The following is a 24,988-nucleotide window of genomic DNA, read 5'->3' as shown; positions in this document are numbered from 1 at the left end:
ACCTATTAGTATACATACTTTACTGGTTGCCACCCTCCGGAGTTTTGATAAGCTTTCTAAAACATTTACTCAGAGCAGTGGGCTGAAAGGCAATGATGCTACATATAATTTTTACCTAAAATCTGTTGGCTAACTTCAGACTTATCAGTAGACAACTGAACTGATTTTTCCATGAAGTTTAGAAGGTATAGCATTAGCAAGCAAATCTTTTTGCAGTGTGCAGGTAGCATGTTGATTTACAAATAAATGTGTACATTATGCATTTTATAGATTGCTGTGTGTAACATATTACAATATAGGTTGGACTTTGGTGCTTGATCATTTTCTCATCCTCAATATGTGCCAGAACTATAGATCTAGAGTAGGGATGGATAAGATGGGTCCCACATTAGGAGGCCTTGAAGTCCACCACCGTCCCAACAAGGCCTGGATTAAAAAAAATAATAGAAGTGGTTTTTCAGGCATCAAAAATTTGTGGAAAGTGTGGAATGTGCAGAAACACCATCGAACGGCACTATTTTAATCAGAATCCTTCTCAAAATCATGTCAGAACATGAGGCAACTCCACTATGGAGAGTGGGTGAAGCTCATGGAAGGGAGCTGGAGGGCAAAAAATTGCTCCCTGGCCACCATGCAGTAGCTCATTTCTGGTCTGGGATTATTTCATCCCTTTAAGAATAATCAGATCCCTGGCCTGAATCTCCAGTTTTGATTTTAAAAAAGAACCAAGCAGCCTACATTCTAACACTCTGAAGCATGCAGAAGAGTTGTCTCCCAACCACCACTTACGCCAGTTTGATAAGTAACTCAGAGCTAGAATCTGACTTTCTGCCTGCTTTCTATGAGTTGTGAAGCTGAGTTTACACTGAGGCCTTGGAACCTGCTTCTGCAGCTGTTAGGGAATGCTCAGCTGACCTTCCCTCTGGATACAAAGGGTAAACCCTGAAGATCTAGACTGTCTCTCCAATGGCCAGGTAAAATATCCTCTCCCACTCCTCACGGCGATCAGTCCAGATGATGTAGGGCCCAATCCCTGATTCTGGTGTGAATTGTTCTGATGACATACAGCCAATTCAGAACCAAACCCACAGTATACCACCCTTAAAACAGATTTTTAAAAGTCACCTTTTGCTCTGGATCTTCCCAGAAAATCCAGAGAGATGCTTGGGTGGCTGTTTGAATGCACATCCCTCTGTGCAGCTCACCTCCGCTGGTGGGAGTTGCCCCCTCACAGGTTGGAACAAGGGATACAGCAATGTGAACAACACTGAGCACATCATTTTTACCCTCAGAAGGAGCAACTCACACCACCATTGGGAGGCACAGAGGGACATGCATATGAATAGCTTCCTGGTGTCACTTAATAGTGCCCATGTAAGGGTGGGGGACTTCGAGGTAGCTTTGGGGCCAGAATATTACAGGCTGCTCCTGGAGTTTTTTGGCCCATGCTGACCCAGCCCTAATAAGGCTAGATATGTGAGTGGTCTTCTTCAACACAAGATGGTCTCTGAGGGCTTGGCCTACACAACAAGAAATGGGTGTGTAAACAAGATGGTAGACATGATTATGAGAAGGTAGAATGGCTGGTCGAAACACTTCTATTTGTAGGTGGGAATCCACATTTTTGAGTAGCACTATTACATAAAAAATATTCTGTAAGGACAAAGCCTATAAATAGGGAGCAGGCTTGACTACAGCCTTCTTGTTTCCTTGCATTTTTGGTGGTTTCCTTCATGTTGAAATGATGCCACATTGAGGTGGTTAACTCTCCCAATCCTTTGTTCTAGTGGTTGGAAACTTCAAATCTGTCAGAGAGGTCACAAGTACTTCTCAGAAAGTATGCCAGCCGCGAATACAACCAGATCTTGGACAAGATCTATTTTTTGGACTATAAGCTTCAGAATCCTCTATCCAGCATGATACAGCAGGCTATTCGTGGAAGGTCAAGTTGCTGTTATTGGAGGCCTGAATTAATCATTTCCAGAGCACTTTTGAAGTTAGGCTGTAGTTAACTCTTGTTTGACTATTTCCTTTCCACATATAGTGCTAGGCAGTTGAGTGGAGGCATTATTATGCAAATGGAAAGAGCAGGAGCTATGATGAGTATTTTTTTTTACTCCAAAATGTTTTTTTTCCTTCAGTGAGGAGGTCACATTAAAGCCCCTCCCCAACACTATGCAATAAATGTCAACAGTTTTTCAATTCACACCCTTTTTGCACATTTCCTTAACAGTTTCACATACAAGGCCTGCGCTGGTATCAGAAACAATTCTATCATAAGGTGACTCTTAATTTCACCACAAATTCTCAGACTCCAGAAATGTGTCTTCAATTGCCTCCAGGGAGCAATTACACTGTCAACATCTCCACAGCAAACCTGGATCACAGCATCTTACTCTACATGACCACCCAAATCACTGGTAGGTCTTGCTTTACATTTTTCTCTGTCTTTCTAACAAGATCAGGCTGCAGAGTGAGAGGTCGGGGTGACTGGGAATATTTAAGTACTTTCTCCATTCATTAAGAAGCCCCTCTTTTGCTAGATCAAATAAGAATCAATGCCACTTACTCTGCCACTGGCAAAGTGCAGAATGTTAAGGATGATGTCTAGTGGCTGTATTAAGCAGAGGCTTTAGCACAGCAGAGGCTTTTACTGTGACTTTACATGTATGTCTTCCAAAAGTTTCTAAGTTCTTTTGACATAATTTCCTTAGCTTCATCTTTTACATCCTTTATTACACGCCCCCAAGTTTTGCCCTTGACTTACCCACAAATCATATCAAAATGCACAATTTTGGCACCAAAACCTGCCCTTGACTCATTAATTAGGTCAATTTATGATCAAGTACATACAGTAGTAATAGTAGTAGTTATTTCTCTAGCACTGTGACTGAAGAAAGCTTGTTTGTCAGAGGGCTTCCAACATAGAGGACACTCTTTGCCACCTCTTTCCATGTTTCCCTCCATCTGTAATCATCCACTAGGTGAAGCTGTTTATCTTCAGCAGATAAATTTGTTTCAGCATCTTCACAGTTATTGTGTTCTTTTTCCTTATAAAGTAACACAGTGGTGTTTTTTATGGTATCTTTAATAACTTTGGCTTATTTCCATTTGCTAGTCCCAACTAAAGTAGAATCCTTGATTCATTTCCCAGTGATTCCATGGGTCTTACTACATGGGTTCAGTTGGATTTAGGACTTTAACTACCACGAGACTCTCTTTTCCTACCTGTGAAGAATGGCTGATCTTAAAAGTTGTTTTAAAAAGTATCAGCTTCCTCAGTTCAGTCTGATGGATCATGCTTTTTTTCTGTTTTCCAGATACAGTAGATAACTCTTGTGTTTTAAAATAGCTCACTGAAGAGCCTGCTGCTGTTCTTGTCCACCACCTTCTAACCTACTACTATAATATTCTGCTAAATTATTCATCTGTCAAAGCCTGAATGATTTGTGACTCATCAAAGCCATATTCATCCTTATCAGCTCCGTATTGTGTCCTGCCAGCTGCTTGACGTTTCTCTCTGTTTTCACTCCCTTCACTCTCACCCCTGACTCCCAGGCCCAATTTTTACAATTCCCAGAAAACAACAAAAAACGAAAGTGTACTGAAGGATTGGGAGGCAGGCTGCACAGTCAGTTCAGTCCCTTTTGCAGCCTATGAGCAGGCAGCCTTCTTATGCTGGCTGTCTCTGCTTCACTATTTAAATACCTGGTGGTGTTTCTCCACCTTCTTAGTTATGATGAGAGCGTGGAATGTTATTTTTAGAAAGTACAATAGGCCATTGCTATCAGCTGGAGTTTGCTTCCAGGACCACATCCACCCCGTGGATACCAAAATCTGTGGATGCTCAAATCCCATTAAATACAGTGGCACAATAAAATGGTGTCCCTTATACCAAATAGCAAAAATAAGGTTTCCTTTTTGGAATTTATATATTTTTAAAATATTTCCAAGCCGTGGATACTTGAATCCAGGGATAAAAAAAATTGTGGAAACAGAGGACAGACTGTAACCTATAAGCTTTTATTATTAGTTTGGGTTAAGTGTCTCATTTTTATTTGATATGATTTGATTTTTTTATGCTGCCTTTCTCATGAAGTGCGACCTAAGGTATCTCACATATAAAACTGATTAAAAACTTAACCAATTCAGTTTTAAAAAACCATTAAAATCATTTCATTTAACAGTATAAAATTATGTTTAAAATTACATACATATAAACATATAAAAATATAAACACAGGCACACACCCCATAAGAATATTTCCTGATTACATATTAAAAGCCTACTTATTTATATTCCCCATGGTTTTTTAGATTTACAAGGTGAAGTAACCTTTAATTTCATGTAACCGTTTCTTTTTTTTAAGCCATTTTTATTAAAGTATTTCCACAATGCATACTATATCATACATCATAAACACTTTTCCTTAAAGAATTATAACAAAGCCCCACAACCCTTCTTTTCATTTCATGTTTAAATTTAAATCTTTACCGTTTCTTTAACACACTTCCTTTCCCATTAGTAACTGGCATTTTTTTACCTCTAATACCTGTTTCTACTTTTTATACTTCATGTGACTCTTATATTCCATTTAGAATTTTTTATATTATAGTTTCCTCCCACGCTATAATACGCTTACTATTACATACTAATATATAGATTTAGAGAGAGATCTACTTCTATAATCAGAAATCTTAATATTCTCCCTCCTTTGTATCAACCTAATTCTTAAATGAAAATAAAACAAACGGAGTTTCTCCTTACAACAGTATTCTTAATACTTGTACTTGTTATCCAGATCCCTCCTTAAATTTGATCCATCCATTTTACAAGCTCTAAACAATTTCTTACTGTCTTGTAACCGTTTCTAAAAAGATAAACCTGGAGTACTCATGTTTTAAAGAACTTTCAAAAATAGGACCAGTTTTTAGCAATCCTGCTTGTAACAAAGGAAGGGTTGGCATGGGACCAGAGTGAGGCAGCTAGAGATGTGAAGAAATGTTCAAGTGGGGAATGATTAAATGGTCCCTCCAGTTCATCGGGTAGTGCATTTTGGGGCTTGCATCTTGGGCAAGGGGCAGCAGGGCACCATTTTCTTTGTCATGTCAGTTTGTCTCTTTCTCAAGAGGTTGTGTTAATTTGTGGGTCAGCAGGACCAAGCAATTAGATTAGACCAACTGCCTGCCTGAAAGAAGAAAAGCCCTCCCTTCAGCCACCATCTTGGGGGAGAGAGGCAGGCAAGCTCCAACTGCCTGCCTGAAAGAAAAAAAAGCCCTCCTTCCGACCACCATCTTGAGGGGGAGAGAGGCCTGGCCTGAAAGACTAAGAGCCCTCCTTCAGACCACCATCTTGAGGGGGAGAGAGGCCTGTTATGTTTTATTTTGACTTTGTATTGTACTTCCTGTTGTACACCACTTTGATCTAATTTGGAAAAGCGGTATATAAACATTATTATTATTATTATTATTATTATTATTATTATTATTATTAGTGGAAAAGAGTGAGCTTCCAAGACAGATGGGAAGCTTTCTGTCATACAAGGTAGCTCAACTGAATACAAATTCAGTTGGCTGCTATTTCTCACCATCTCTCCTTAATTTTGGGCTTCAAGCCTATTCTTGTGTCAGGAGATGTGTTCCTTAGAGTATGAGACATTTTGATTTTCTTACAGGTTGGTGGTTTTGGCATGTGGACAGTTCCAGTTTGCAATCCTATGTACCCATCCGCCCCACTGTAGGGGTCCCCTCAGGGACTGAGACTTGTAGGCATCTAGTATCACACCCAGCTCAGGAATGGTTGACCCTGCCATGTCCAGCTAAATGGGGAACTATGGCCTGGCCATGTACCAGGGTTACGCACGGGCTGAGCGACTGCACACCCCGCAACCCTAGTACGTGGCGGCGGTGTAATCATGGCGGCCTCTGCGATGATGGCATCATTCACTCGCCATGTCCAGATGGCGCGGCTCGTGCATGACATCTCTGCGCCACCCCAGGCCGCTTTCAGCGGCCTGGGCGTGGTGCAGGAAGGAGCTCTGAAAGGGAGCTCCTTTTGGGCACTGCATTGTTCCCACAGCACCCAAACGGCTGTGAGAATGATGCCAGAGAGAAAGGGGCCAGGTGGCCCCTTTCTTCCATGACTGCGGCTCCCGGGGTGTCCAAGGGCATGAAGCCCCAAGGACACCCCTTTTCTGCACCACAGAGAAGTGGCATTTTGCCATTTCTCCGTGGCCCGGAAAAAATCTGGATTGGGGCCACAGGGCTGCCGGTGAGGCTGCCCTGCCCCCAACCCAGAGATAAAAGGGGCGCCACAGACCTACCCCTTTGGGGCAGTCTGTACCACGCCAATGCAAGGGATGTACAGAAAGCAGCCTTAGTGAATTAGTTTCTGTTGACTGGCAGGTGGGTCTGTGGATGTCTGGATGCGGACCCATGCTAGTTCAAGCCTCTTCAGCTGCAACCAATAAAATTGTGGTCTTTTCCATTCCAATAAAACTGTGTTTATTTTAGTCCAAGTGAAGCCTTGCAGACAGAGCCAATTGTCCATCTTTTGCTGCTTTTATTTACTCAAACATGATGCCAGTTCATGCTTACCCACACTTCCATGATGTTAGACCAGTGACCTGCATGGAATTTCCCCCTCTACTGCTAAACCCATGAAATACTACTTCGTGTTAAAAATAAAAGTATGTCTCCTTAAAAGAAGTACAGTTAAATGTGCTCCATCCAGTAAATTTGTATATGTTTTCCAATCACCCATTCTCTTCCATGAGTATTTTTTTTCTATGACCAAAGAAATTCAGCCAGGTAGCATGTTATTTTATTTATTAAAAAGACTTGCAACTAATTAGACTGGTGGCTAACTTGTTGTGTGGCTTCAAGTAGTTTCTGACTTATGACAATCCTAAGACGAACCTATAATGGAGTTTTCTTGGCAAGATTTATTCAGAGGAGGTGTGCCGTTGCCTTCTCCTGAATCTGAAAGCATGCGACTTGCCCAAGGTCACCCAGTGGGTTCCCATAGCCAAGCTGGGAATCAAACTCTGATTTCCAGAGTTGCAGTCTAACACTCAAACCACTACACCATATCAGCATATCTACAGCATATCAAATTTGTGAGGTTTGTGAGGGCTTGTTTCCCTTTGGGGCCACAGGATTACATGTGACAAACAGTTGTGCAAAATATTTTAAGATGAAGAACTTTTCACAGCTGATTTTTAAAAACATATTCATACATCTCCAAAGAGTAAGTATTGCAGTGAGTAATGTATACACATACTTATACACACAGAGGCACCACACATACATAACTTTGTACATTAAAAATGAATGTATAATTCCTATATTAAAGACTGCCTTGCCCTTTGTGGTCTTCCATGAGCACTTCTTCCATCATTTGAGTCTCTACTCATCCTTTGGTTGAAATACAGCCACTCTCCATAAAGAGCTGAGTTGTGTCACCAGTGTTAAGAACATTCTCCCTAAGAGTTTCTCTGACATCAGACCCCAACAATTTTAGGTACCTGGTAAAAATGGCTTTTTAAAAGGAAAATATCTCATGTGGGCTGAATGCTATTTAGTTTCAAAATATAAAAAGTGATTTTTTTTTGTTATTTAAGACTGTGTTTTTATTTGACTTTCTTCATAGTGTTGCCATTTTTGTTTTCTTCTTATAGCTCTTATTGTAGATTTAATATTTTTTTTCTTTTAAAAGTTGCTTTAGTTTCTGTTTGAGGAAGAACAGGTACAGTATTTAAAAAAACAAATGAACTAATACATAAATAAACTGTGTAGTTATGACAACAATGTGTGGTTTGCTTTTTAGATCCACAGTCCCCAGAAATAGAATTCATATCAGTACAAGGTTCTCTGCCATCGTTGCACCTGAGGAAAGCCGAAGAAAGAAATGGGCCAATAAGGTTTCTACATTTAATGCTATATATTGTGTTTTATGCACTCAAGAATGCTTAATAATTACTCTTATATTTTGTTTCTGAAAATTATCTTTTTAGATGATTTTGTTCCATATCCTTTCAAATGTCCCTCTAAATCAAGAGACTTAATTTCTTACATACTTGGATCTACTTCCTACCACATATAGATTTTGCCTTATTGATTCCAGTGATCCAGTGATTTCTCAGATCATAGAAACATGTAACACATAGGAAAGTACATGCACTTAAATTCTTCATTAATTAAAGCACACAGAAGTAACGCTTCTCTTTTTCATTGCTGCAATCAGTAGTACTTTGGTTCTTCTTTTACCCTAAGAGGTCATTCACACATTATAGACCGAATTTCAAACCGAATTATAAGTGGGTAGTTCCCACAGGCGCCGGTTTTTGCACACCTGGATCGGGGTTTTGCACACCCGAACTGGGGCAAATCCCCCTCAGCGCAGGTTTCCAATATCAGTTTTTTTCCCAGTTTCCCCCCGGAAAACCCGGTTCTTCTGTGGTGTTGGCAAATGGGAACAAATGGGTCATGATTGGGTCATTTAAGGAGAGGGATAAAGGTCAGAGAGTGGGCAGTGGGTGGAAAATGCCTCCCCTCTTGCACCGGTCGCTTTGCAAGCAGATTTTAAAATTAATTTATTTTTAATTTTCTGATGGAGTATGTGAATACTTGGGCTAACATTTTTTTCAGTTTTGCTTGCTCCCGCCACTACAGCCAAAATAAAAGTTTTGCTCGGATGCTGCTGGAGCTGTTTTTTTTTTTTAAATTAGGCAAATACATAGAATATGTGAATATTTGTGCTACATTTTTTCCCCCTTTCGCTTGCTCCCACCACTGCAGCCAAAGTCCAAGTTTTCATACACTTTTTGCTTGGATGCCACCGGGGCCGGCATTTTTTAAAAAAATTAAATTTGACAAATTGATAGAATATGTGAATGTTACTGCTAGATTTTTTTTAAAAAGGAGAGGGGGAAGTACCCATGTCATTGACGAATGGCTGCAGCAGATACATGACACGTCACCATTGAAGTGAATATGCATATCATTTGATTGACAACAACGGAGATCGCTACTTTTAAGTGTGAACATCAAGCAGGATAAATTGCACGGGGGGGGTTCGATTGGAGTAAAAAATGGCTGTTGGATGGAGCCATGGCAACCAAATTGCTAGCAATCTACTGTAATTGCAATTTTTACCAATTTAGCAGTCTGTGCTAAAAGCACTATACTACACTTAGGCCTACCTGTCACTAATACTAGCTTCCCAAGGATTTTCCAGCTCTTTCCATATCTCCATGCATAATAAAAGACTAATCGGCTGGAAGCTTTTTCTAAGAAACTGGATTTATAAAAGTTAGAGATTTGGCTTAATACTCATGTTAATGGTTTCCCCAAATGCTTCCTTCCGTAGTAGCAAGATTTTGCAGTTTATATCTGTGCTAAAAGCACTATACTACACTTAGGTCCACCTGCTACTAATACTATGTAGTTGCCCCAGGATCTTCCAGCTCTTTCCATATCCCCATGCCCATAACTAATGAGGTGTTACAGTTCTTTTTGAAGTGATAGCTGCCTGCTTGGATGGTTTGAAAAGGGGACTAAACAGATTGATGAAGGCCATCAAAGCCTACCAGTCAAGTTGACTAAGTATAACCTGTAGTATGAGAGGCAGTATGCCTCTGTATACCACTTGCTGCGGAACATGAATGGGAGAATGCTGTTGCATTCAAGTCCTGCTTCTAGGCTTCCCATGTGCATCAGACAGAATGCAGGGCCAGATAGGACTTTGATCTGGTCCAGCATAGCTGTCCTCTATCCCACAAATTCTTGGTTTTTTTAATCAGATTGAACAGTCTGGATAGTATGGCTGTAGACTTATATTGGCATTACTGAAGATTGCATAAAAATTCAGAACTGGAGATGATTTTATTCTCTGCATTTAGTAATGAGCAGTGAGTGAGGGTTTTTTAAACACTTTGAAGGGAATCTATACTGACACCAAAAAGCAATTGGATATGAACAGCATCTGACGCTACTTAATGCTTTCCTCTCTCTTTCTAGTTCTTACCAAGCAATTGTTATTCCCTGGAGCTCTCAGTGCAGCTTTAATTGTTATTCCTTGACTAGTCTAACCTACTTTGGCAAAGGCACTGACTCAGATGGCTACGTGGCAGCTGAATTCCCAGCTTATGTCATTGATGACGACAGACTGAAGTTTGCCCTGGGAGACAGGCTTTACTACGGGAAATATTACAACGCTCCCTTGAAACAAGGAAAAGATTACTGCATTATACTCAGGACTGTCAGTGAGTGGAATGGGGTAAGGGTGCACTTAAGAATCACAGTGTTTTGAATGAGAATTACATTTGTTTGATTTGTAACCTACCTTTCAAGAAGTTCCCAGGGTGACTTACAAAAAGTTAAAATGACAGTGAAAATAAATGTCAAACAAGAATGTTAACACAGCATTATATAAAAGAAGTAGAACAGTAATTAACTAATTTTAACAATATGTAACAATAATTAGACAAAACAAACAGCAAGCAGCATAAAAACAAAGTGCAAAAGATTAATGAGTCTGGAGATCCCCCCCCCCAAAATCTTTACAGGTGTATCAACTCTAGAAATAGTTCATTTTGACACCGTTTTAAGTGCTGTAGCTCTGTGGAGACCTGGTGTTTGTAGTTTTACAAGGTATGTCGCCTTCTCTGTCAAAGAGTGTTGGTGTCTCTGAAAATTACAAATCCCAGAATTATGTAGGATGGCGCCATGGCAGTTAAAGTGGTGTCACTTTATTTCTACAGTGTAGATGAAGCCTATTTGATATTGAAGTTATATTAAGGTAGACATTAAGCAAGTCTCCCTACAGAGAACATTTCACAGTTGAGACACCAGTACCAAGTAGGCCCTGTCTCTTAAAGTCACTGTAGATAGCAAGCGCGTCCAAAGAAAGATCCCAGTGTATTTTAATTTGTGTGTGAGAAATTAGGGAGATACATCAGGTTGGGCAAAACTAATGTGCACCTCTTTAAAACATCTTTGTTCCTCCCTCAAAAGATGGGAGGTAGAAAGTTCTGTAGCTTATTAAAGCATCTGACAAAGTTTGGGTTACACTGCAGAGCATGGGGGAATTGGTATTAGATGGGGTGGTTCACTCGTGTTCCCCATTTTTCATATTGCATACTACAGAAACACCACCAGGCAGCTCTGCAATTCATTTTAAAATTGGAGCCCCAAATGCCCTGGAGACAAGGTTATGAGATCCTTTACAGACACACTCAAGGACACCGCATGGGTAAAAGAGAAAGATTTATGAGTGTATTTCTGTACAGTATCCTGGGGAATGAAGACTTGTGATTGATGCCTTAATTTCTGAGGTAATTTAGTTGTTGTTCTAAAGGTGTATAGCCACGGAGCTGTACCTCTGTCTTTGTAATACAAAAGAAAGGGAAAGAAACACATGACACCTTATCTCATAGCACATACTCAGATTTCATCCCTCCCCCTCTTGTGCATGAAATCTTAATGAGGACATACTCAAGGAAATTTCTTCAGGTGAATCTTTCCCAAGCCTTGTAACAGTATTTATGTAAAAGGTGGTCTCATTTGACAGTATAAGATCATTTCTAGTACAGTATTCCTTGCTCATCTAATATAAGTTTAATATTATGGTCAAACTTCAAGGAAACTGTTGGGTGGCTCATTGTTGAATGAGCCACCCACTTCAGTCATTTGATGTAACAAGACCTTGTTGCTGCTGCAGTTCCATAAAATCCCTAATTATCCAGCTTATAATGAGACATTTAAGTTCACAATATGCCCTTGGTCAAACTAGAACTTGCATTCATTTAAATGTCTGGTTTCCAAATTCTTTCAAGTCGCTCACCCTGCACAGATGAAGGAAGCTTAGTATATTTTCAGAAATCCTTATCACATGAAGAGAGAGAAAGAGGGAAGGGGGAGCATATAGCTTATACATGAAAATAGAATTGAAAATGAAAACTTTAAGCTTAAGTTATCCTTTTAGGCACATGTTCCAAATCCAATTTATATAGTAGATTTACAGACAGAAACCTTTAGTGAACAAAAGTTTATTGTTGTCTGAATCTTTATAAAAAATGCTCAGTGGATTCCAAGATGCTATTTTCTATAAAATTATGCCCTGACCTCTCATGCAGGAGTGCTGCAGTAGGCAGGATGTAGACGGAAGTACAGTACAACTCTCTGTATCCACGAGGGATATGTTCTCAAATTTACCACAGTTAGCAAAAATCACAGATAATGGTGAACGCTTATTTTCCCATAGAAATTGACCATGAAGTCACATTGGAGGACCTCCACATGCCTAGAGAGGTGCTCTCTCTAGGAATTGATGATCTTCAGTGCAGTTCTGTGGTCTGTGTCCTGTGGAAGCTGACCATAGAGTTGTGCTGGAGGACCTCCAGAAGTCTAGAGATACTGTTCTTTTCTGGGTACAGGTAAGTGAAACCTCAGTTACTGGACCTGCAGATACAGGAGTTGTACTGTACTGTGAAACAAACCATATTTGCTTGAAACGAGGCATTGAGCATTGTGGAATCTTATGGCTCTGATGTCAGTGGAGTGGTGAATCTGAATTGGATTTCAGTTTGCACTTTAAAGGATGTATGCAAGGTGCTGAACCAATTTAGGTGATAGGATTTGGCACCTTGTAGAGCTCCTTTAAGCTCTACAAACGGCTCTGCTGCCTGTATGGGCTACACTTCCCACCAATATTTAACACTCTCCAACCATTTTTATTTTTACACATCTACTTACCTGCCTAATTTTGCAGTAACAAGAATATTTAATGTTAATTCTAGGTATTTTTATATTGTACATTTTATTACTGTTGTACACCATTTTAATATATTTAAAATTAAGCAATATACATGTGTGTGTGTGGGGGGGGGGAGGGATCATGTATATATTTGTATTCCTAAATAGCATAGATGAATACAGAGCACTGAAAGGATTTGTAGCTCTTCTTATTAATCCAAAACTACAATGTATGATGCCAGCCATTATTTTTATATTCAGAAACTAGCTGCAGACTGTTAATCAATGGCTCTTGGACCATCACCATTCTGAAGACAACCACTTTAAGTAGCAGTAATCTAGGTCAATGCATCTCACGTGAACAGATGTGGGGGACAGGCATTTTCATTTTCTGTTGTGTCACAGGTGGGAACATATTTATGCCTATTGGCTACACTTGTGTTTTTTTTTGTTGCTCAAAATTCACCAAGGATTGGCAGCCAAATGTTCAGGGACTGGCACTGGTCTACTATCACTTTGAGTGGCACTGATCTAGGTAACCTGTACACATGGAGTTGGAATTTGGGATTTCCTAATACATCACAGCCCCATGATAAAGAGTCCATATAATAGCATCCTAAGCAGCTGATACTGTGGCCAGGATCCCATAGTAGTGAACTACTCCTGTAAAAATCTGTTTGGCAAATGCCTACAGGGGTGGTGGCAGCAGCAGCACTTGGAGAAAGAGGCTGCATGCACCAAATGTATCCCTTCAGGGCCACAGTATTCTGGCAGGGTGGCTTGGCTAATCACTTGTTATCTGCTCCTCCACAAGCTGGGCCTTAAAAGAATTGGCAGCTCACACCTACTGCCTCCTTCTCTCATTGCTACCTCCACCAGCTGTTTCTTTCCCTTGCCATCGATATTTTTCTTCTTGTTGCCACCACCTTATTTTCTGCCATTAGAAGAGGAATAGGCTCTTAATAATTATTTTCAGAGGTTTTGCTATAATCATGGGTATCCAGCGATTGTCAGGTTCAAATTGTTCTATTTAGGCTTACTGGCTCAATTTCATTTCATTTTCCCCCCTATGAGTTCATTTTGTTTTCCTTTTGTTTTAAGTTAAAGATTTTTTTTTGGAATCATGGTTTACTGCGGCTTTTTTCTTTTAATCTCCACCTCCCTCCCATATATGTCAAGTGATGCACACCAGTGCATATGTGAATGGATTTGAATCACAGAGTGAAGAAGGAATGTTGTTATGATTGAACAATTGCATCAAGATTTCTTTTTGTTCTGTTCCTTAACTAATGCATGCTTGCAGTGGTGCAGTTCAGTAATCTGTAACAAAAGATATGATCAAATTGAAAACTGCATCAGTTTCCACCTGTATAAAACAAATCTAGAAAACAATAAAAATATGATAGGTTAGTAATGAATTGATGCTGCTCTGGGAACAAGATCAATTAACTGGGAAATCTCTAAATCTGAAGAGAACCCAGATAGGGAGAATTTTATGAACATCCTTAATTATGTTTGTATCACATGTGCATGTATATCTTTTCAAAAAATATATTGTGTGAACTGCTCCTTTCAATACCATACATTGTACCATGCGATTTATTAATTTAGTGCCAGATTATTCAGTAGATATCTGTATTTATCTGTCCATGTTAATTCTTATATGATTTTGGAGGCAAAGAGCCATGCAGTTACGTAGTTCTTTTTCCCAAGTAACCTTTGGAATTTAACACAGCCAACCACACTTTTGTTATTGTTAACTGCTGTCAAGTTGATCTCGAGCCATGGCGACTCTGTGGATGAGACATCTCCAAGACCCCCTGTCCTCCACTACTCAGCTTAGTTGCTGTACATTCATGCCCGTGATCTCCTTAATAGAGTTCATCCATCTAGCATGCGGCCTTCCTCTCTTTCTACCTCCTTATACCTTTACTAGGATTAATGTTCCTTCCAGTGAAATGGCTTGTATGATTCTAACTTTTGTGCTCAGTTGTATATCTTTGCATTTTAGGATCTTTTCCAGTTCTTTCATAGCTGCCCTCCCCATTCTTAATCTTCTTCTGATTTTCTGGCTGCAGTTCCTGTGTCTATCAGTTTTTGATCCCAAGTATGAGAACTCTTTCACCAGGTATGAGAACTATTTCTTCATTGTCTCCTTTTATGTCAAATCCTGCTTTTCTTACAACATGTTCTGAATTTAAGTTGAACATGTAGGGTGAGAAAATGCAGCCTTCTCTGACCCTTTTGCCAGTTGGCCAACCATTCTGTTTCTCCATGTTCTGTTCTGACAGTAGCCTCTTGTCCTGAGTACAGATTCCTCATCAGGACTATTAAATGTGTTGGCACCCATGTCTTTAAGGGCATTCCATAGCCTTTCATAATATATGCAGTCAAAAGCTTTGCTATAGTCTATAAAGCACATGTTGATTTTCTTTTGGAACCCCCTAGTGTGCTCCATTAGCCATTGTATGTTTGCAATATGGTCCCCGGTGCCTCTTCCTTTTCTGAACCCTGCTTGGACCTCTGGATTTCCCCCCTCCATATATAGATGGAATCTATGTTGCAGCATTTTGAGCATAATTTTGCTTGCGTGGGAGATTAGTGCTATAGTCCTGTAGTTGCTGCAGTCTTTTGTGTTTCCTTTTTTGTGGGTGGGAATGTATATTGATCTTTTCCAATCTGTTGTCTATCGTTTTGTTTTCCATATCTGTTGACAAATGTTAGTTAGCACTGTAGTTGACTTTTGTCAGCATGGGTTGCAGCAGTTTGATTGGCATATCATCTGTTCTTCACCATTTCCTTTATTGCAGCTTCCACCTCATTTTTTAGAATTTGGGGCTCATCTTCATGTGGCTCTTTGTTCAACATGTCATTCATTTTATCATCTCTTTTATGTTACGCTTCTGTGTATTGCATCCACCATCTTTTTATTCTTTCTTGGTCTTGAATTATGTTATTTTTATTGTTATAGAGCGTCCCAGTCCTTGGTTTGAAATTTCCTTAGATTTCCCGGTTCTTGTGGAATAGGTCTCTCATTCTTCCCTTTTTGTTGTTGTCTTCTATTTATTTGCATTGATTATTGTAGAAGTTCTCTTTATCTTTTCGCATTAGCCGTTGTACTGTTGCATTAATGGTTCTTAGTTTGTTTCTGTCTCCTTTTTGTTTTGCTTCTCTTCTTTCCTTTATTACCTGTAGTGTTTTATCTGTCACCCATCGTTTCTTCTCTCTCTCTCTTTGTCTACTGACAGTGTCTATCTGCATTCTTCTTTTATTATGTCCCTGGCTTCAGGCCATAGTTCTTCTGTTTCTCAGTCTATTATGCTTGGTAGTGCAAATCTGTTCCTTATATTGTCAGTAAATTCCGATGAGATATTGTTTAGATCATATTTTGGTATGATGACCGGTTTTGTTTTCTTCTTGAGTTTTACTCTCATTTTTGATATGAGTAGTTCGTGATCTGTGCCACATTTGGTACCTGGTCTAATCTTAGCCACCAGAATGGAACTTGGTCATCTTTTACTTCTGATTATATAATCTGTTTGGTTTTTGTATTGGCCATTTGGTGATGTCCATGTGTATAGCCTTCTTTCTAGCTGTATGAAAAATGTGTTTGCAATGAATAGGTTGTTGGCTTCACAAAATCTATGAGACACTCACTTTCTTTGTCTCTTTTGCCTAATCCAAATCTGCCTATTGTTTTTTATTCTTCTTTGCTTCCAATTTTGGCATTCCAGTCGCCTGTGATCAGCTTGACATCCTGTTCTGGTGTGTTGTTAATTTCTTCTTGTACTCCATCAGAAAATCTTTCCATTTCTTCCTGTTCTGCCTCTGTTGTTGGTAGACTTGAATTACGATGATATTCATAGGTTTTCCCATGAAGTCTTCAGGTGATTTGGCCTGATTTTGCATCACCATATCTCTTCTTTGTATGAAAGCCACCCTGTTTCTTCGTGTCGTTTCATGCCCTAAGTAGAATACTTTGTAATTGTCTGAATCAAAATGACCCATTCCTGTCTATTTTAACCCACTCATCCCCCACAGTACTGCTATGTTCATGTATTCCTTTTTTCTTTTTTCTTTTTACTTTGTCAAGTTTTCCCTTTGGCTCATGCTTCTAACATCCATGCCCCTATTTTATGTTTGGTAATACTTTGGATTGCATTTGTCTTTCTGAGTGTGTCTCCTACTTGTCTTGCCATCTTTATGTCTTCCTATTAGTGCTCTGATTCTGTCTGTGTCTCACTTGCTGTGTCTCATCATAGGGTTTTCTAGGTGATGAGGGGGATACGCAAAGAGGGTCATCTCCCTGTGCACAGTGCTAACAAGTGGTAGCTATGGTGTCACTGCTGCTCTCTCACTTTAGTGACACCGACCACTACTGCTGCTGCCCGGTAGCTATTTTCCTCCCTATGTCATGCCTCCACTGTTTGTTAGTTCCCTAAGCTTTCCCTCTTGTCTCTACTGTCTTCATGGTACTGGAGGGTCTAGCACGCCTTCAGGGGCTTGGCAGGGGACTAGATGGACTGAAGCCCTCCTGCCCAGTTTCCTCCTTTGTCTCTGCTGTCTTCATTGTCCTGTCTTCCTGTCTTGTCCTTTGTCTCATGTATATTTGTTTTGTTTTCTATTGTATGTCTCTGTGTGTGGCCGAATTATATGTAATATAGTTGCACTTAGCTATTTAGATTAGTGTTGAGAGTGTGGATGGGCTGTGGGCAAAGGTTGGTGCTCTTGTGCTGTATTTAAAAAAAGCTAATAAAAACTTTAATTTTAACACCCCCCCCCCCACTATGTTTAGGTGCACATAAAGTAGCTCTAATGATCCTAGCTGTATTCTGGTGTCGTATCATTAACCACACCTGCATTTTTAAAAGCACAGTAATTGATCAACAGTCACTGAAATACATTAATATCTTTTCCTTGAACAGGAACAGGAAGGACCACACTTTCTTCCTTTGCTATCTCAAGGCAGAACTTTGAAAACATCCATTATCTTTATAAGAACAAAAACTGTTTTTGCAGGGAGCATGTAAAATGTGCAAGAGGATCCATTAATGCTGCTAAAACATTTAGTAAGAGCCACATTTTTTAAAAAAAGGTTTACATGCCACTGTATCGGACAGCCTTGTGTCTTCAGTCAATTCATATATAACTCTTCTAGGCTGAAAACACTTGCTTTGAGGGCAGTTGTGTGATGCTATGCTTTTCTGTAAATCACGTCAATGATGCATATGATTTTTCCTTCTTGTAGTTATGGGTTTTTTAAGATATGCACTTGCATTAAGATAAGAGAACACAAATCAGAAAAAAGTAGGCAAATATCATCACATTGGGGAAATTAGAAGCATATGTTGTTTATTTTAATGATTGCCATAAAATGCTACACACTGTCATCTTACCAATCTACCTAGGAGTAAGACACATTGAATTTTATGAGAATTTATTTACAAGTAGACGTATATAGGATTGTTCTGTCAGATACTTCCAATGTAAGCAACTTGCTCAAGTGTCAGAACTAATTCCAGTAACAACTTTATTTATTCTGCATGAAAGCCTTTTGTTTGTGGTCCTTGTCATTGTCATCTTTGGCTACATCTACACTGCAGAATTAATGATGTTTGACATTGCTTTGACTGCCATGACCCAATGCTATGGTGTTATAGGATTTGTAGTTTTGTGATATATTTAGCCTCCTCTACCAGTGAGCTCTGGTACTACAATAAACTAAAAATCCCAGTATTCAGCAGGATGGAGCCATGGCAGTTAAAGTGGTGTCAAACTGAATTAATTCAGCAGTGTGGAAGCAACCTTTGACATAGTCTCCTCTTGCTCCCCTTTGTCCTCCTGAATGTCACGTAAATGGCAGTCACTTTTATCTCTCCCAAGGCTGCAGTTCTATAACACCCTGAAAATAAGTTTCATTGAGGGCTCCAAATAGATATGCCTAGCACTGCACTATAGCTAAGGTTCTCTGAGATGTTACTTGCAAGACTATAAGAAAGGGACACATGCTTGGTTCTTGATTGGGGTTGGTATACCAATCCAAATATTGCTGATGTTCAGATCTCAGTATTACTCTAGTAGTTATGCTGGGTAGGGTTGCTGGAAGTTGCAATCCAACAGCATCTAGAGGACTGCACAATTCTCATCCCTGGTTTAGATACTGCATAGTTAGTTCCATATTCCCAAAGGAGCTTTTGGATGTGTTCCTTTCTGCAGAACACCTTTGAGGATAATTTCAATATACAGTGTCTGTGGAGGTGAAACATAGGTATGCGCACACAAGCTCTTAGGTCAGTGTTGTACTTTGATTGTAATCAAGTATTATGTGGAATTGTTTTGGCCTACAGTGTCTGAACTGTAGGTCTTTAGATTGCCAGTGAGAGCTCATAATCCTGAATGCTCTCACAGAAAGTAAGAAAGCCCACCTGCCCGCCTACCCACCTGCCCAAATGATAGAAAACTAAGCTATTATAGAAATCTAAGCTCATTGATCTTTCAGCTTTCTGTGTTCAGAGGCTGCCATTTTCTGTATGGAGGGCCATTCAACAATGCTAGCTGCTGCTGCCAAATAACATAGGCTTAGATCCAGTTACTGTTCTCAACTGGAGTCTCATCCTTGAATCAGTGAGATTTAGATAAGTGTTGACTTCTCATTTAGGTAATGTTTCAGTAGCTCTACTCTAATTAGCATTTGGGCTGTTGCAGATTTACAATCACAGTGAAAATTAGGACATTTGAAAAACTGATGCAGGTTTGTGTGTTTGTTTTTTAGGTAAGAACGCAATCCTGTGTGATCTGGGCACAAATAAAAGGTTAGTTTTTAATTGATTCAGAAGGTTATAACTACTAGCTACTTCTGCAAGAAAAGAAAAGAAAAGAAATGTGTGTAGTTGTTGAATTCATAGATTGTATTAAGAAACAGACAGAATTAGATATATGAATCTCCAAGAAAGAGTGATTGAAATGCTTTTAAAGCAATATAGTAAAGTATTTTCCCCATGGTTGTAACAGCTACCAATGGTAGTAATGGTAACACTGCTTCTGCTTTTGTCTGGATTAGTAACCAAGCAGAATTTTTATGACGATTCTAGGAAAGAGCTTTCAAAGGTTGCAGAGTGTGCCACACTTTGGTGTTTTTAGCCTGAGCTGAGTCTCATCAGCCACATTGTGTCTGAAGCACATAGGCAAGACCATTGTATGACACAGCCTCTGATTCTTCTTACTGTTTCCTACCTTTAGCATATTGCATCTTCTCTTCATCAAACAAAATAAACTGGCAAGGCTTTAAAATACATGTAAGGAGCCAAAGCAATTTATCTAAAAGTGCAATCCTATATGTGTCTGTTCAGAAGAATGCCCCATTCAGTTCACTGCAACTTAAAGCCAGCTAAGTCCTCCTGTTACCTGGGCACTCTGGAGCAATGCCGGGAGGCTGTTTGCCCATGTGCTGTGCTGTTCTGGCTGCCAGCGGCAGAACATATCACTGCCTCTGAGGCCAAAAACAAAGCATCCATTGTCGATCATATGGCTGGGTGCTTCATTCTGACTTCAGTGGGAGTGACCCACACAACCATCGGTGAGCAGCATAGCAGAATGCATGTGTGAACAGTGCCTGACATACTCTGGAGGGTTCTGTATTTTCTGGGAAGATCTGGATCAAAAGATGAGTTTTTAAAATCCATTTTAAGGGGGTATAATGTGGATTTGTTGCTGAACTGTCTATATGTCATCATGACAGTTCACACCAGAATAGGAGATTGGGTTTTGCATTGTCAGATTGCCATGAAGATGGGGGTGAAGGTGTTATTTGGCCTGTGCAGATATGCCCGTAATACCAATTAAATATAACAGCTTGAGCTACACAAAACACATTTTATCTTCTTAAAGTAATGAAGTAAGCTTAAGATTTTTTAAAAATGTAAATACTGTATTTAGTTCAGTGTTTCCAAAAATTGTAATCCTCCTACCTTTCTTGTGTAGAAGGGACATATTTGTCTCTTCTGTGGCTTCAAAATCCCAGAAATTTTGCATCTCTGTATGGTGCTTTAACATATCCATGAAATTGGGACTCACCTGGTTTGTGTGTTGAGTAAAATATGTTTCCTGGCATGGCTTCACCCCTGAGAGGAAGCACAGATGTAACGGAAAGAGTGCCAGCGGTATGCTTCAGCTGCTCCTTTGTAGCTGCATTTAATTCTATCTTTTGAACTTGCAAACAATATTGAATTTCTAGGCATTGTTTATTTCTCCCCCCCCCCTCTCTTATCACCCATCATTGTTGAAAAACAAACATGATGCCTGACATGCACAACCCACAATTAAGCCCAAACTCTCAGCCAAATGTTCTGTTCCTTTTTTCTTTCTGATGTCATATGCATTAAATTATATATTTTTGACATATAAATAGTGCTAACGGCGGGTTATAAACCGCCGCTTTGCGGCGATCTGCCGCTGCCGCTGTTTGCTCCATGAGGGAGCCGCTGCAGCCAAACCGCGCGGCTCCTTTACGGAGCAAAAAAGAAACTCCAAAATGGAGCTTCTTTCCGTGGCGCAGCTATGACACCACGAGGCGCTGCTGGCGCACTCGCAACATCATAGGTGCCATGACACATCTGGACGTTATGCGTCCAAGACGTAAACATGGCGGCGGCCGTCTGGAACGGCCGCCGCCCAAAAATACGTAGTGACTACGTATTAGGGTTAGGGGGGTGCGGAAGCACCGCACCTTCCTAACCCTAATACGTAGTCACTACATATTTTTTGGCAGTCTGTAACCCGCCAACCTTTGCCTCAAGAGAACTATATTTCTTTTGGTGTCTGTATGTGTGTTAAAATGTCACTTCCTTCAGACCAATTTCCCCTAACCTATTCCCATCCAAATATTTTGGATTGCAGTTCCAAAATGCATTATATTAGTCCCAAATATAATGTTGAGGATGCATGGGATATTAAGTTCAAAATACTTGGAGGGCACACCATTGAGGAAAGCTGCTTCAAAGGATGAATTGCAAGACCAATTGGCGACTGTCTACTTGAGATTTTGTGTTATTTTTTCCTTTTCATTTCAGACTTATCATCCCCACCACAGCATTTGACTGTTGTCATACTAGGGTCAATAGCTGCTTTCGGCTCTATCCTGTTTCTCCTGTTTTGCATAGCATGGTATGTAGAGCTAAATACTAATTTTTGTAGCATTCATCTTTTTTAGTTAAGGTTGTACAAAAGAATTGGCACCATAAAAAACCTTTGAGAAACTAGAGGGGAGACATATAACAGATTCTCAGGACAGGCGTAAAGGATTCTTTGCACTGAGTGTGAACTCACTTTAAAACTTAAGTACAGACATATTTACTAATAAGTTAGTATGACAAAGTAAGGCGGGTTACAAACCGCCGGGTTGCAGTGGTCTCCCGCCGCCGCCGCTTGCAATGTCCGGGAGCTGCAGCGGCCAAACCGCAGGGCTCCTGGACACTCCGAGGAAGGAGCGCGGAAATCACGCTCCTTCCTGGGCCCCAGACGTGGCGCTGCAAAGCGCAAGGCACTTTCGCGGCATCACTTCCACCGCAACACGTCTGGACGCTATGTGTCCAAGACGTCAAAATGGCGGCGGCCGCATGGAACAGCTGCCCCCATTTTGTACGTGCAGAGCGCGTACTAGGATTAGGGGGTGCGGAAGCTCTGCGCATACTTTCTGGCAGTATGTAACCTGCCAATTTTTTCATTACAAGACAGTATGCTAGTCTTTAGGCCAGCCCCACCTTTTGTCAATTAAGTAAACTAGGGCCCGTTACAGACGGACGTAAAGTACGTCTTGGGGACGTACTAGGGTTAGGGAAAGTGCGTGCCTTATGCACACACCTAACTCTAATACGTCCCCAGGATGTACAAAATGGGGGCACCCGTTCCACACGGGGGCTGCCATTATGACGTCACGAACGCGCCGCCTCCGAACAGGGCGGCGTGGATGTGACATCTTTGTGCCGCGTGAGGGTGCATAGAGTGCCCTTTCCACGTTTCTAGAAGGAGCTCCGAAACGGAGCTCCTTCCGTGATTTGCGTCGCTGGCACAGCCTTTAGATGGCAGCCCCAAGAACACCCCTTTCCAGGCCGTGGGGAAGCGGCCTTTTGTCACTTCCTCGCAGCCTGGAAAGCGGTGGATTGGGGCCTCAGAGGCTGCCATTCTGGCAGCTGAGGCCCTGATCCAGCGGGGAAAGGAGCGCCTACAGGCCGCCCCAAAGGGGTGGTCTGTAACGCACCTATGTACCATTTTTTAAAAGTAGCACATTCTTTTGTCACAAAATAATATCCTTTATCTGAGAATGTGGTGGGTATTGTGCATGAGGTGCATTTCATTAAGCAAACCTCCCCTAGCTTTTTTTTTTTTTTTTTTACTGAGACAGTTTTAGACTGGGAAAAGAGGGTGTATTTCCTCATTTTTGTATAGAAGAATTTATTTCACGACTAAATAATAAGAATCACCACAGACTTAATGGGAATGTATTGTTTCCTCTTACATGAGCAAGCCTGGTTAAGCCCCGGTTCATTTCTAAAATCATGGTTTGACCATGTTCTAACAAGCCACAATTTCAACAAACTAAAGTTTACTGTGTTCAAAGAAAACAGATTTGCAGTTCAGTTATGTTTGTGTGTGAGTACAGACATACATGCACACACACATATATATGGCCACATTTGGGGGGGGGGGGGGTTCTGTAGGTTTTTTTTTTAAGGGAGTCAGAAATCCTGGTTGATCTACTGTGAATTTCCAAAGCAGGAAAGACAGACACATATTATTATAAGGGAGATCCCAATCTACATTCTATCTACACCTGCAGTATGATACTGTATAAATGTATTATTATTATTATTACTATTACTATTACTATTGTTATTAAATTTTATTGATAAAGCACTGTAAATTTGCACAGCTTAGTAGAGACATGATACTGTACAATTTAATTAAATATGACTATTACTGTGTACCATTATTTTTTTTACAAATAATTCTTCCCCAGAGGAAGAGCACTACCACCTCAGAAACCTCAAGTTTCTCAACTTTCCAATACTGACAGTATTTTGGCGGGGGTTTTTTTTGGTTGCTTGCTTGTTTTTTGTCTTCTGTAGCTCTTTGTCCATCTAAAATATTTTAATGTTGACTTTTTTTTTCCTGTCCCCTAACCACTCCCTGGCTCTTATCTGCATAGTACAGCAGTACCCACATCTCCAGCTGAGCTGGCCAAAAGACAATTTTTGCATAAAACTGGACACTTATCTATCACCATCAGTACAGGTGAGCAGAGTGCTGCATCATCTTCAGTGATCAGACTGTTTCTCTTCTCTAATGCACACATCTACCAGTCATGTGGAAGAGGGAATACAATAAGGAGAGGAAACCAGTGGCTGTCTTCTTCATCTTGAATACTCAGACCAAGCAAATTTGCCCAAAGAATGTCAGCTCCTGCCTTCACATTTTGGCATAAAGTGATAATTTCTGTTATGACTCATCTTTTCCTTCATTTGCTTTTCATTCCTAGCTGATGTTGGATAAATGCTCTGTATACACACATATCTTTGTGAATTCCTTAGCAAATGTGAATAGTTGCTATTTCAGCTCACATGCAGGGGTTTGCTCAGTTAACCCTTGTGCAATAAGGTTAAAACAAACCTACTTTGCATTGTTTGAGCTGTGCATAACTGATGAGAACTACACTGTATTTCAAGGTATAAACATTCACCCAGTCCAAATGGGTACAGAATTTTAAGTATAGTGGACCCTTGTTATACGCTGGGGTTTGGTTCCAAGATCCCCCGTGGATAACAAAATCCGTGGATACTCATGTCCTATTAAATATAATGACATAGAAAATGGTGTCCCTTATAAAAAATGGAAAATCAAGGTTTGATATTTGAAATTTATACTTTTTTGGAACATTTTCAAACTGTGGAAGCTTGAATCCATGTATAAAAAAGTCCATGTATAAGAAGGGCCGACTGTATATTCTGCTCAAAACACCCAGAGACAGAAAACGTAAGGTGCAACACAAGTAAAATAAAACCAGATAAAATTAAATAAAGCACGTATCGTAGGATATTTCTTGACTCCAGTCATTTTCACTTTCCACTTGGTAGAAAACACTTTGATTCTCCCTGAGAGCCAAACAACCAGCTAACAACCATACCAAGTCTTTTTTTTCACACCCTGAATTCACAAAAACAAATGAACTCAGCAAACAA

The 24,988-nt window shown here is 40.2% G+C and overlaps 1 protein-coding gene across 5 annotated transcripts in view; it reads left to right on the top strand.

Moving 5' to 3' along the window:
* SUSD1 (sushi domain containing 1) overlaps positions 1-24,640 on the top strand; it is a 53,480-nt gene extending 28,840 nt beyond the window's left edge. For 3 of the 5 annotated variants that reach the window (XM_042447366.1, XM_042447368.1, XM_042447365.1), the window contains 6 exons: positions 2,234-2,420; positions 7,828-7,921; positions 10,020-10,278; positions 19,528-19,567; positions 21,824-21,917; positions 23,959-24,640. In XM_042447366.1, coding sequence (XP_042303300.1) covers positions 2,234-2,420; positions 7,828-7,921; positions 10,020-10,278; positions 19,528-19,567; positions 21,824-21,917; positions 23,959-24,172 — 888 coding nt within the window. In that variant the 3' untranslated portion in view covers positions 24,173-24,640. Of the gene's footprint in view, positions 1-2,233; positions 2,421-7,827; positions 7,922-10,019; positions 10,279-11,147; positions 11,336-19,527; positions 19,568-21,823; positions 21,918-23,958 lie in introns of those variants that run through there. The other 2 variants (XR_006101713.1, XM_042447367.1) reach the window with 2 other exon arrangements.
* Positions 24,641-24,988: the final 348 nt, after the last annotated feature.

Source organism: Sceloporus undulatus, chromosome 2, assembly GCF_019175285.1.
Source record: "Sceloporus undulatus isolate JIND9_A2432 ecotype Alabama chromosome 2, SceUnd_v1.1, whole genome shotgun sequence".
Taxonomy (NCBI): Eukaryota; Metazoa; Chordata; class Lepidosauria; order Squamata; family Phrynosomatidae; genus Sceloporus; species Sceloporus undulatus.
Note: the sequence above shows the minus strand (reverse complement) of the source record. Positions and strands in the feature narration are given on the sequence as shown.